The sequence below is a fragment of the Coffea eugenioides genome, chromosome 9, assembly GCF_003713205.1.
Source record: "Coffea eugenioides isolate CCC68of chromosome 9, Ceug_1.0, whole genome shotgun sequence".
Taxonomy (NCBI): Eukaryota; Viridiplantae; Streptophyta; class Magnoliopsida; order Gentianales; family Rubiaceae; genus Coffea; species Coffea eugenioides.
In genome coordinates this window covers 6,877,097-6,891,711 of record NC_040043.1, presented here as the reverse complement: position 1 = coordinate 6,891,711, position 14,615 = coordinate 6,877,097, and the positions used below count along the sequence as shown (strand labels likewise).

Sequence of the window (14,615 nt, the reverse complement as noted above, 5' to 3'; positions counted from 1 at the left end):
ACCCCTGCTTAGGTGTTTAATTAGAAGTTTGATCAAAATTATATGGTGGCGTTGCTGCGGCGTTCCTCAATGGGAAACAATAAATAAATAATTACAGGAATTAAATTGGCCAACAAAATTAAGTAGAGACACTATAAAAAAGTTTAGGAACAAAATTGGTCATTTTCCCGATGTGAAATTTGCATTTACTATTAAAGTGTATGGTTAACTTCAAAAACCTCTCCTGAGGTTTAACATAATATCACCTTGTACCCTTAAAAGTTTCAGAAATCTCACATAGCTCCCCTTAAGTGATAATTTGTGTAACATTGTCACCCCTTATGTGTAAAAGTAATATTAAAAAATGCATTGAAGTAGAGAGATTATATTATTCTTCTACTTTTATCCTTGTGCAATTTGATTTACGAATTTTGAAATATGAAAAAAAGACAAATAAGGTGGAATATTAAACTTAGAATATGAGGTGTAAGTGCAATAAATAATAAATTTAGTCGCTTCATATCTAGATAATATTCTTGTGTACAAGGGTAACTTCTAAACCTATTTCAACATTAAAAAAGGCAACAGTTTTAAGAGATTGGTTGCAACAATGAGGAAATTAAGAGCAAAGATTTTGTAGTAAAGAAACACAAAAAATTTTTCTTTGCTGCAAAGAGGGAACATTATTGTGTTGAAAATTTTAGGAGACTGATTGTGGCAAAGATGAACATAAAAAAACAAAAATTTTTGAAGCAGTTGTGGGAAAGACGAACATTAAAAGCAAATATTTTTGCAACAAAATGGGAGAAAAATATTTTAGATGGCATTCTAGTTATTTGTTTTTAGATATTTTAGCTCGTAGATGTTTTTTCTTATCTTTTTCCAACCTTTTGCTACTTAAAAAAATACGAAAATATTGGAGTTAAGTTTATCATTTCAAAATCTCTGATCGGGACATCTAGTTACATCATATTGATAGAGGAGATATGTGAGATTTTTGAAACCTTGAGAGTGTCAGGTGATATTAGGATGAAGCTCAGGGGAGGTTTCTAAAATTAACCCTAAAGTTTAATGACCAAAGTGAGAATTTAAGTATAGTTGAGGGTGTAAAGTGGAATTAATCATTTGTTTTTGGGTTAATTACATTTACCTCCCCTGAGGTTTGACCAAATAACGAATCAATCCCTGAGATTTGACCAAATAACAAAAAGGTCCCTCAACCGTTAGTCTTTGCTGTTGACTGTTAGGGTTAATTACATTTACCCCCCTAAGATTTGACCAAATAACGAATCGATCCCTAAAATTTAATCAAATAACAGATTCCTCCCCCACACTAACTTCTGTCACTTATATATAACGGAAATAGCCAAAAGTCTAAATAACCCTTATTGATTTCCATCAAAATTTTAAGGATTAATTACATCTATCTCCCTTGTGGTTTGACCAAACTACTTTTAAATCCCTGTGGTGACAAAGTGTTTTGTGTAGAAAAGCCTTCTGCTGGTTTGGTTTTACAATGGGTTACTAATAAATAGAGTAAAATGCCAATAGAAAACTGGTACTTCGTTTATATAATATAGGAAAAGTATAAGGAACTGGTAAATTATGGAAAGAAAAAATGCGTACTACATTTTCAACCCTCTTATTCGTTGGAAATTTTAATTTTACTTTATCTTTTAAATAAATTACTTTTTGAAAAAATGGGTACTTTGTTCATATAATTGGAAAAAGTCGTAAAGCACTGGTATTTTATGGGATAATGGGTATTACCTGATGTAATCCAAAATTTGTCACACTATTTCACTAAATTACAAAATATGTGTATGGCAAATTTTGCATCACAAGGTCTACCAAAATTTACTCTGATTTTATCTGTTAAATAAATTAATAATTTGTTGGATTCAAAATTTTATCTGTTAACCAAAATTTTTTTTTGAAAACACAAAAATCGATAGGTCAAAAATTTGATGGAAATCAATAAGGGTTATTCAGACTTTTGGCTATTTCCGTTACATATAAGTGACAGAAGTTAGTGTGGGGGAGGAATCTGTTATTTGGTCAAATTTTAGGGATCGATTCGTTATTTGGTCAAATCTCAGGGGGTAAATGTAATTAACCCTAACAGTCAACGGCAAAGACTAACGGTTGAGGGACCTTTTTGTTATTTGGTCAAATCTCAGGGATCGATTCGTTATTTGGTCAAACCTCAGGGGAGGTAAATGTAATTAACCCTTTGTTTTTTCCCGTTTGTGTCGGTGTGTGTGTGTATATATATATATCCTCGTCTCCGTTTCTGTTCAATAACATGTACAGGTCAGAATGAGATATCTTTGTCCAAAGCAAATCTTGGTTTAGGAATCAGAATCACCTTTGTCTGCAACCCATGGACAATTTTATAGTATTTTTTGATAATGATGGACAATTTTATAGTATTGTCTTACAAATTTCATGGCTTATTAATTATTTGCATTGGGAAATTTCTTTGAGTATTGTCGTCCATCTATGCACCCCACGTGAAATGGACGTAGCAAGTTATCGTAGGATTGCTCAAATCATATCCACATTGGTCTATGTGATGTGTTAATTTTGAATTTGGCAAGTAAAGTGCGAGAGACAATAAATAATTTCTTTCACTGTATCTTTCCTATATACTAAAAGAATTTTTCTAACTTGAGAGTATATTTTAGCATACTTAAATTGGATGTAACGTACAATGTTACTATATATAGTTACAATTATTGCGTCTCTATATTTAGACATTTTCTTAAACTAATATAAATCATTAAACAATACATTATTCGTTCGGCACTTAACTAGTGTTTCGATCAAGCCGGCATCCACAACGGAAAAAATCGTATCATTTTTTAAAAAAAATTACATATTATTATGCTTTTGAAAGAATTCAAAATTTTTCAGCAAAAATTACTCGTATTGCTATACATTTATGCTGGCTGAAACTAGAAAAAACTCAAAACTTAATAAACAATAGTTGTAGACTAAAGGGCATGGCTTTATTAATGATATTATGGAAGAGCTCATTGAAATTGTAAAGTACTCCACAAAAGGGGGAAAAAAAACGCATAGATGACATTTTTATCTTCTTAGTTGGAAAATAGTAGCGCTCATCAGGCAGACTATTATATCCCAACTTTATTATACATCCTGAATAATCCTCACAGAAATGTGGGTTAGTACTGGTACATTCTCCAATTAGTTAGAGATGATACGGCGTCAATGGCAGAACCAAGAGGCCAAGCAGCTCCTATCAGGGAGTTTTGGTAGTTGATTTGTCGTACTAGTGTGACCTTTTTGAAAGGATCCAAACCTGTGACAAAATAATAATAATAATAATAAATCAATAACATAAACCACGCACATACGCACCCACGCATATATACATATATATAATAAATCTTATATACATTAATAGTGTATATATTAGTATCGTTGAATCTATGATATATGTACAAAAATTACATTTTTAAATTTAAATTTTGTATAATTATAATCATCTAATGTTGACAGTATATATATTGTCTGTATAAAAAAGATTAATCAATATATATATATATATATATATATATATATAATCCAATCCAATGTTATTATGGAAGTGTAGAATGTGTCTTACCAAATCCATACACTAGCAACGAGTACTCATACACAAGATCCATGCATAGATATGGCAAATCTTCATCATAAACATTAGGGAAAACGGTTTTCACATCCTCATATTTGGTCACACAAGCAAGCCTTGCTGCACGTTTGAAATCTATTGGACGTGCACTAGCAGAAGGAACATTGGGACTGATGATACCAGCCTGCAATGAGAAATTTCATCTCAACAATCAATTCAATTACAAACAAAACCCTTTCCTTGAATTTATTTCAATGATTTCCAAAGGGAAAATTTTAATTAGCAGATTTTTTTTGTTTTTGGGGTTAAGAGTGCTGGTATATACTATCACTACCTCTATGGCAATGTCGAAGAAAAATGAGGCAAGGTATACGTTCTCTTGTCCCTCGCCACCGCCGCCGCCCCAAGTTCCATTGAATGTGCATTTTTCATGTTCGCAGGGTGCATCTAATTTCAGGGCCTTAAGAGTCACTTGCCTGCATTTCTTGAAGCTTGAACCAGATGGGGGAGATGATGCTTCATAGGTTTCTCCTCCATAGGTATAGAAACCTTGAAAGAAAATAAGTTTTGGTCTTTCATTGGTCACTTATTTTATGGTAATATTTGAAGTTAATTAATTTTTAATTCCTATTTGTGTTATCAAGAACTTGGTAATCAAGTTGTTGCACCAAAAAAATCAGGGTGTAAAACTATAAAAAGGAATAGCAAATCTCCAGGCATCTTATTTAATGCTTAGGTAAATACCGTGATAGCCATCCAAAATGCATGGATTGGTAGAATTTCTTGAGACTTTGAAGATCTCTGCTCGGGCTGCCAATTGCCCATAGTATAAATAACTGTACACAAGAAAAAACTAATGCATCATCAATAATCTCACAAAAGCAACCGCAAAATGGCGGAGCCCGGAATTGATACGTATATGTAAAAAGAGTTTTCTTTTTTATTATTTTTAGAATAGTAAATTCAGGACATATTTCCATTTAAAATAGTAAATTCAGGACATATTTCCATAAAAATTTAGGAAGATAGAATTTAGTTTCACTATCAGTGTATATATATATTTTTTACACAAATAGGTTTAAATCAAGTCATATAATATGAATTTAAATTTGAAATTCAAATCATGCATATGCGATATAAATAAAGGGCTGTCAGAATAAAATAATATTATACTATACTGTTAGTGTATAAAAAGTTAATCCTTTAAATTCTGCATCTTCTCAATTAGGAAATATGACTTGAAAATATTCCCATGGTCACCCTTCCGAACCACGTGAGGGAGGCCCCCAAAATTCGCCCGCATACATTTTAAGTAAATTACACCCTTTTGCCTGTAATTTAGCGCTTTTTAACATAATCTCATGTGATTTTAAAAGCTATACTTAAACTCTTCATAGTTTGGACTAAAGAATCCGAGTGATAGAATTTGTATTTTATAACAGAGTCAATTAAATGTCAATAATACCCCTATATAAAATTTAAAATTATTTATTAAACACAAAGGGTTTTATATATTTTAAAAACTATAACGGCGTCATGTGGTAAAGCACTAAATTATAAAGAGGTTATATGGTAAAACACAAGACCATAAGGGATTAAAATATTATTTTTATATATTTTGGTCACTTCAATCATTTTATTTTTTAAACAAGGGTAATTTCGACATTTTTGTGTATTCTATTGTAGAGGATCATTTCTATTATTTTGACACTTTAATCCAAATTATCAAAGAGTTATGTATAACTTTTGAAATCACATTGGAGTTATGTAAAAAATCACTAAATCACAGAGAAAAAAATGTATTTTACCCTGTATTTTAACTTTAACCCAAAATTAGTGTCACCTAAACTAATTAAGGTGTAAGAGGTTCCAAATTTTGACAAGCAGGGATGGAAACCTGTAGGCATAGAGGTGATATTTTGTTCCCAATATGTACTTTTCATGCACATATGCTTCCCCATCATTTGAAAATTTGGGTGCATTTGCAGCATTTTCTTCTGATATAGCATATGTCATCTCCACCGATCCACCTCCAAGGTCAACAGTGGCAATAGTGTCTGGATATGGTTTACCAATTCTTCCCGATAAATAATTTATCGCAATCTGCATGTACAGATCACAAATTGAAAATTCCAGTTTACTAATCAAATTGCAACAATTTTAAACCAATAAGCAACGAATCAACACTGGATTGGCCCATTAATTTACTAAAGAACTCATCAGCACTGTGATAAATAATTTATACCGACCAGAAGACCTTTCTCTTTCGGTTCAACATGCCTGAGATAATAATTAACATGCTGACAATTCTCATTCATTTATTTGTTAAAGAAAAGGGCCTGCTGCTGAGGGGAAATTGAGATGATAATTGAAACAAAAGAAATTATCTTTGAGTCGTCAAACTTACCCACATGTCAGAAGCTTCTTCTGATCCTTCAAGAATGGAGACCCATTCTGCCTTGTATTCGAGGGAGCTTTCATTCTTGAATAAATCTCTCACCTTTTCAAACAAAAATAGATTAAAAAGAATCTTGGGTTTGTTTTTTTTTTTAGGACAGAAAAATAAATTCTGGGACATGGGAAAAATTGAGTACTAGAAAGAATTTACCGCTTGCAGAATTTCGTCAGAGGCACCATTTTTCAACATCCTAAGACCAGCAGTTGCCTACGATTGATAAAAAGTAACTTCAAATTTTCTGGAAAGATTACTATCACGAATTCATGAGGTTTTAATTAACTGCTATAAACAGACCCCAAGTTTAACTGGCGTTTGAGGACGCAACTCTTCTGGAACAACTGCTTGGCCTTCCTGCAATAGGGGCTTTAGAGATAGTGCAGCAGCTTGAGGATCATCCGCATAGGAGCTCAACCCTGGAGTCGTCTGCATGAACAAAACAAATCAAAAAACTATACACATGTTACACTATTAAAAGTGATATTCTAGATTAATTTGCAGTTTTGGACAACACAATTGAGCTAAAACTTCATCCACCTACAGATCATAGATTATGCGGTGAAAATTCAGCTTCATATCATTTACTATAGTGTTATACTCTCTCTAAAATAAGTGGCTGTAGTTCAATTTTGACCACTTGATCTATTATCGAATAAAGACTTTGCCTAAATAATCTCGAGATGGTTGACTGAATCACTATTACCTTGTCATAAAACTCGAAATCCTGGCCAATGCGAAGAAGATCCATGTTTGGATCAAAGCGAAATACATGAACTCTGCTACCAGTGCTTCCAGCATCGAAAATCACAGCATATTTTTCTGATTCTTCACTACGAAGAATAGTACCATCCAATGAAAACTTGCGATTGAGGGCCTGAGATTGTTCTGCCCCAGCAGCATCCAAGACATAACCTGTTGAAAGGAGGAAGAGTATACAGGAGAATGTAAAAAGAGGCATAAGCTGGTGCTTCTGCTTCACCATATCTATGCTTTCCTTGGTTGATCGTCAACCTGCATGAAAAGGAAGATTGCATTCATCAAACATTACAAACCATAGCAACAGAAAAAACCTATAAAGGGCAATTTTATCACCACAATTGATACCAGGTCACTCTCTTAGTGATCAAGTAAGTCGCAGCTTTTTTGTGAATAATATCAGGTGTGATGATCATGCATATATATAAAATGGTTCTAGTTGATTACGATCGATTTGATTTGTCCCACCTCACCTTTTGACGTTTAGTCAATATTTTTAGCAAATAATATTAAATTCCCCATTGATTGAAAGACTAAAATTTGTGGAATATGATATTGAAAGATGCACCTAGACGATATTATACTAATTAATCAGGGCTAGTAAAATGATTACAGCTAATTTCAAGAATAAAATATCCACGTGCGTACGTGCATGAGTGGTTACGCAGAAAGTATGGGATAATTTATTAACGCGTTAGTACCAAAAGTTGACAATAACTTACATAAGGGATAATTTCATATACCTCCCCTTAGGTTTTTAGCTATTTCACTTAGTTTCCTTGATGTTTTAAAATTTTCACTTACCTCTCTTGATTTGAATTTTGGTAACCAAAACTTAAAATAGAGTGAAAATTTTAATGAATATCCTGAAATGCCCTATCTTATAAAGTTTGATTTGTTCTTCTAAATAATTGTAAAGTAATTTAGCACAATTATAAAAAAAAGAGGGTCAAGTTCTTCGTACGAATATTTGTTATTTAATAATCAACTATAACAATAAATCTTTTTGCTATAATAGGCTATTTTTTTATAGAACTTTATTGGGGGATATAGATTCTTTTTACAATAGAGAAGAAAGTGTTTTTTTTTAAGTTTGTGGACTACTTTTTTTAATAAAAGTTTATGGACTAGCTTAGTGATAGAACTACCATAGTTTGGTAGTGATTTTGGGCTATTTGTTTTTAATTATTGTTGATTTATTCTTTATTTTGATACAAAAAAAAGAGTTACAAAAAAATGGATGATGTTAAAAGTTATCAAAAAAAATTATTACTAGTTTAACGTTTGATTTGGATAGATATTAAGGACAACATTGATAATTCTTTTATACTTCTAATGAAATATAAGAGAAATGAATAAGAAGAAAAAAGGAAAAAAATTATAAAATCTATCCTTTGCATAAACATGGCAACAACAGAGTTTTATTAAAATATTAAGATTAGTATTGTCATTTTAAATGGATAAGGGAGGTAGGTATAATTTTTAAACCTTAGAGGAGTCAAGTGAAATTATTAAAAACCTCAGGGGAGGTTTCTGAAATTAGCCCTTTACATAAGGAGTAAAGTGCGTCATAGGAATTATGTTTATTTCGTTCTAATGTAAGTCCTGTCATTAAGTCCTGTCATTAGGCATCATTAAGAGTGCGCATTGCTAAAAACAGTAGAAACATCAAACATATCGACAAGTACAAGATAGACCTGAAACTCGTGTTACAACTTCCACTTTGTGTTTTTTTTTTTGTCATTATTTTAAAATTGTCATCGTCTGTGAATTATTTGTGATTGTCTTTTTGCTTCTTGTTCCTTTTCTTTTAGGGTAAAATATAAAAAAAACTCCTGTGATAAATCTAATACACAGAAAAGTTCCCCATGATTTCAAAATATACAACACGACACCCCGTATTTTAAACTAAATTGAAAAGTGACGGAATCTGTTAAACTTAATGAAAATGACTTATTGGAACTTTAAAAAAAAATTTTATACCTAATTTTTAACAAATATACCTGTTCTACCCCTTAACCCTCAATTCTCTCTATCTAGAGAATAAAACAAATGATTTTTTTGAGTTGTCTTTTGCTTAATTATATCAGAGCATTTTGGTCATTTCGTCTATTTTCGTTAAATTTAACGGATTCTGTCACCTTTATAATTTAGTTCAAAGTACGGGGTGTCGTATTGTATATTTTGAAACTACAAAGAGTTTTTCTGTGTATTAGGTTTACCACATGAGATTTTTTTATTTTTTACCATTTCTTTTATAATGTAGACTGAGCACGAACCAAACAATTGTGTTGCCACTTGCCACCTTAGAGACTACGGATTAGGTTTTTGTCATCAGAATGCGAAATGCCCCATCAGAACTGATTCAGTTTTGAGCATCTCAAGGGCATTGATCAATAAGGTGATTTCTACCGTATCATCAATAAAATAACTTAAGCTTTCCGAATTAGTGTGTTCATTGGAATGGATGATTTGTTAGTCTGTCAGGGTTCAACAGATTTCATCCAGTACTTTTTCTTTATCATAGTGTTACACTAAATAAGAGGTTCGTGAATTAGATATTTGTCCAAGAGATAAGTGTTTTCACATAAGCACAATCGAATCCCAATAATTTTAGGCCTTAACATAATTCCTTTTGTTGGGGAAAAAGTGAGGTTATGTGAACAAAAAGAAGATAGAGCTTTACACACACACACATATATATATATATATATATATATTCTCACGAATTAATTTCACTTTATACTTTTAAACTTATACCACTTTGCACGCTAAATTTCAATTTTGAACATTTTACATCTTAAACTTTTGATTTTGGACATTTTACACTTTAAACTCTCAGTTTTATTCCATTTAACTCCAATCAATGACAATGTTAGTAAAATTAATGGCATAAAGGGTCCTACAAATTAATGATAATGCATTGAAAGTGATCAATGGGAGTTAAGGTATCACAATTAGAAGAAAATAATATACTGTCATTAATTTACACAATCCTTTATCTTGTTTGGAACCATACAAATTAATGACAATATGTTGAACGTGGTCAAAAGGAGTTAAGGGATCACATCTAGAACAAAACTATACATTGTCATTAATTTATACTATTTTTATCCAGTTAATTGTACTAATTTTATTACTTATTGGATTAAATTGGGACAGACTTGAGAGTTTAGGGTATAAATTATCCAAAATCGAGACTTTAAGGTATAAAGTAACCAAAATTAATGTTTGAAAGTACAAAGTGATAAACTACCAACATCCTTTAACTGTACCAAAGCTAATGTTCAATTAAGTTTGCCGTGTTACAAGAAAAAATATTTGCGCATTAGATCATATTGCTACGTTAACCACAGTATTACTCCGAAGAACAACTTCAACGTGGTTGAGTTCTTGCTAAAATTAAATGTGAAGACTTCTCTCAAAAAAAAAAAAAAAAGTTAAGAGCTGAAACAGAGTCGTTTTAATATAGCATCCAGAATGGCCAGTTATCATTGGCCTTCAATAATTCAGTACAAAAATCCAGTGTGGACCGACAACTTTGGTTTTGAAAGCTAGAAGAAACATCGACATTTCATGAGGGAAAGAGACTTTTCCCATCCATAATTAATTAGTCCATAGAATCGAGAAGTGGTGATTTTACATATACACCACGACCTCATTATCTAATTACGTACTAAAAGAAACTATTACTGCAATATCACGAGGGAAAGAAATTCTTTTGTGTTTTCTTCATTTATTTTCTTTTTTATTTGTTGTTAGATTTGAATTTATTTCAAAACTGGTTGTCAGACCTTAAATTTTTTGGATCTAGGATATATTTCGATAGATCTTATCATCATTATTGAAATTTTATATCATTGATTATATCATCATTATAATTTTTATATTTATAATTTCAAATCTATTGTATCTATTAAATTGAAGATCTGTAATTAATTTTTAGTTCATGTTTATGCTGTCATTAGGACAGTGATGTAGAACAAATCGTACAGGATAATTTCCAATAATTTGTTAATGAAATTTCTTTTTGTAAAAAAAAATTAAAATTTCAGGTGCCTTTGAAAAAAAATTTGTTACCGAATCACTTTCTTAATAAGGTCATAACGAGATAATACGATTGGATTATGTTACATTCTTCTTAGTTTTCTTGAAGTTACTCTTACAGAATCTTTGAAGAACCTACATTTTTTTCAAAAAAATTTTAGCTTTATTTATCTTGCGGCCCTTATACTTCTTCTAATTTTGGCAGTATTGATCTTTTGGTTTTCTCTCAATTAAATCCCCTTATGCACAATTAACCCCTTGTCTATGGTAAATGATGATGCTTAATTATCAAAAAAAAAAAAAATTACCTGTCAACCTCTCTTTTTTGTTTTCACGTCTTATCATTACTCTCAGGAAACATTCAAACGGAAATCATATAGCCTTTGATTCTTGAAATTACTGGACAAGAAAAAGTAGCAAAAGTACGACAAATAATTTATAGCAATCTTCATATAAAAAATTAACTTAAATTGTCACTTCATAAATTGAAAATTCCACTTCACTAATCAAATTGCAACTACCGACACTAGATTGGTCCATTAATTATTTAATAATAAAGAAATCATCAACGCTATAACCGGAAGATCTTTCTCTTTCGCCTCAACGTGATGCAACATGTCTGAGATATAATTAACATTCATTTATTTATAAAGAAAAGGGGCTGCTGTGGGGAAATTGAGATGATAATTTATGATCTTTTTATTTGTTTGTCAAAATTGAGAGTGACGGTATGTTGAAAACTTAGGTCCGTTTGAAATGTGTATTTTTTGAGTGTTTGTATAAAATTTTACTGGAGAATCAGTAGAAATTTTTTTTGTGTATTTAAGGATTTGGGAAAAGTGTACTGGCTTTGTTTCTGTATATAACAATGACTAAAACAGATCTTATAAACCTAGTTCACCTGATTGTTTGGAAATCCCATATTGACCAATTCTTTTGGAATGATGAAACTTAAATTTATGGCCTTGTTTGGCAAGTGAATTTTTTGGGTGTTTGTCTAAAATTTTACTGTAGCTTACTGTAGAAGTTTTTTAAAAAATTTTGAAATGTTTTTTTTTAATATTTTGAAGTGTATAGTTTAAAAACTTTGAAAATTTTTTTGAAGTTGCTGTAATTAAAGTTTTTAAAAAACTTGTAGCTGACAAACTTGGCAAAAAATTTGTCTGCCAAACAAGGCCTATATTTAGTGTAATCGACCAATACTTCAATCTGTATTCTCTAACCTTTTTTTTTTTTTTTTTCTAATGCAACTGCCAACTTGTAGCTTTTCATTCCAATGGCCTACGACTTCGATCAATTATGATGGGCGTAGAAGTGGCCAATATAAAAGTATCTTTTCGCCCAAACCTGCACCCCATGATTTGGAAGATGGAATCAAAATATCTTTGGGGATAATTTCAAAAACCTCCCTTGAGGTTTCTGATAATTTCGCTGCCTTCCCCTAAAATTTCAAAAATATCACTTACTTCCTTTATAATTCATTTGGGACCCAATGCTTACCTCATGAGGTGGTGAAATGACTTTACTATCCTTACAACTTAGAAAATAATACGTATTTGTATGGAGAGAAACAATTGAGTCAGTTGTATTAAATTAACCATGATTTGGAATATAAAAGATTTGAAAATCTTGAATACTAATTTTATAACGATAATTGTCAACATTTTAAAATTCTTTTTCTATATTTTAGTAGTTCTTGTAATTTGTTTCTCCTTAGAAAAGATTAAAATTCCTATTGAAATATTATTATTTCATAAATTTTTCATAAGAATAACAAGACGAATATGAAAATACACAAAAAAAAGAGGGCAAAGTATTAAAATATGTTTACAGTTAGATTTTATTAAGTTATGGATAAAATGCAATTACACATAATTTACTCTTTCCTTTCTCTTCCAAAATATTTGGTGTTTCTTTTCTTTTATTTGTTTAAGTAATCCAAACAAGATGGTTAGGAAAAAAAATTTCTACATTGATTTATTTGCTTTGCCATTAAAATCATACCCTTTTATTGATCCAAAAGCTACTTGAGAGTTGTTTTTTTTTTTAATTAAAAATGATGAAAATTTCTTGTTAATCATGTGAAATAAAGGATCTCGTAAGTTAAAGAAATAATTCAAAAAAATAACATATTTTAGCATATTCTATATTTTTTTATCATTAGCCATCTATTGTGATTTTTTTTGAAAAGGCCATATTTTGTCTTGTTTAATTCCTGTTCAAAATCTTTCCAATTCTAATACTAAGAGTTTAGGAATTTTACATGTAAATCTTGATTTCAGATTAACAAGTTTTCCTCTCCAATACTTTGATTTTTCAATTTTATGTAGTTCTATGAAAAATAATCATTGTTACTAAATTCTATTATACTCATACTAGAGTTTAGTCTTTATTTTCTATTTTTGACTAATATTTTCTTTTGATTCTAAGTTAACCAACTAGTGATAAGTTAAGGGGTACTTTTGGTATAAAATATTCTTCTCTCTCTTGAAATCATTTTTTGATTGTTTATTTTTTGAATTGGACTAATTTGTTACAAGAACATTAGTTTTAAGGGAGGTTAATGATATTTTGAAAACCTCAAGAAAGAATAGTGAAACTGTCAGAAACCTGAGGGGAGGTTTATGAAATTATCCCATATCTTTGTTAGGAGTTGGGAATCTTTATACACCTACGTACCGTCTTCCAAAAGCATCATTATTGCCGCTGCCCCTCTTTGCCGCCTGCATAATTGCTGCCACAAATTTCAGAACCACATTGAAACTAAGTCAAGTACCGCGATCCTCCGGATCGTGAGATCTCACGACAATCCCACTTCGGGTAAACAATTCGGATAGTGTATAGGATCCAAAATCCCTCTAAATGATTTAGGATCTTAGGATCTCATGTGGAATCATATTTCATGATCCTAAGACCTTGCAAATTTGAGAATTCAACATGAATGGGTTATGGGTTACATCGTCTCAATACTTTTCCTCCAGCCACTTGCAGCAGTTTTTGTTCAGCATTTAATTTAAGCGAAGCTTCTTCAAAATGGTGGTTCTGCAGTTTTTCTGTTAATAATCCTTCCGTGGTGTGGTTCTGAAGTCTGAACCCTATTCCTTTGGTCCTCAAAACCCTTATGCCTCCATATACATTTCAAATGAAGCTAAAGCTGACCTAATCTCATTCCAAATCACACTCTATTAATTCTTGAAAACACGCAAACACCCTAAAATATGTTATAGGTTGGAGTGATAGCATGATGGTTTGATTATTCTATGACAAGGGTAACATCGAAAAGGAAAAATTAGATCACCAAATCGAATCTCTCTCTTTTAATATAAGATCCATATTGATATTGATGCACGAGAATCATACAAGTAGAAAATCCAAGGATCAAAACTAGTTGAGCTTCATATAAACGTCAAATTCAACTCATATGATACAAGAACAAGAAATTGAAGACTTTTATATTCAGCCTCAAAATTAAAACCCATTAAGATGAAGGCGTGGATTAATTGGAATCTAATTACATAGAGGTGTTAAATACAACCCAATTATGTTGATTCCCCCAAACTCTCCACCAATTAAGATGAAACTTTTCTTCTCCTCATTATTGTATAAATAAATACTTAAAAATGTCTAATATTGCAGGAAAAAAATTGTCACTTCGGACTAGTTTTTCCAAGCAAACCATTAGTCTCAGGAATTTATGACCAAGATTTGAACCACAACTACTTCTTTCCAAACTAGCAAATC

At 31.1% G+C, this 14,615-nt stretch overlaps 1 protein-coding gene across 1 annotated transcript; it reads right to left on the bottom strand.

The window, feature by feature from the left end:
* Positions 1-3,167: 3,167 nt before the first annotated feature.
* Positions 3,168-7,053, bottom strand: LOC113782082 (apyrase-like). Its single transcript, XM_027327993.1, has 9 exons — positions 6,775-7,053; positions 6,369-6,497; positions 6,225-6,281; positions 6,024-6,116; positions 5,514-5,719; positions 4,361-4,452; positions 3,951-4,165; positions 3,611-3,800; positions 3,168-3,304 (listed from the first exon to the last, which is right to left on the bottom strand). The coding sequence occupies exons 1-9, from the start codon at positions 7,051-7,053 to the stop codon at positions 3,168-3,170; spliced, it is 1,398 nt and encodes a 465-aa protein (XP_027183794.1).
* Positions 7,054-14,615: the final 7,562 nt, after the last annotated feature.

Excerpts from the sequence above, each read along its gene's own strand:
- LOC113782082 (XM_027327993.1), bottom strand. The coding sequence starts at position 7,053 with ATGGTGAAGCAGAAGCACCAGCTTATGCCTCTTTTTACATTCTCCTGT. Across the intron at positions 5,720-6,023 it reads AAGAAGCTTCTGACATGTGG|ATTGCGATAAATTATTTATC; the intron begins GTAAGTTTGACG and ends CTGTACATGCAG. Across the intron at positions 4,166-4,360 it reads CATTTTGGATGGCTATCACG|GTTTCTATACCTATGGAGGA; the intron begins GTATTTACCTAA and ends TTTTCTTTCAAG.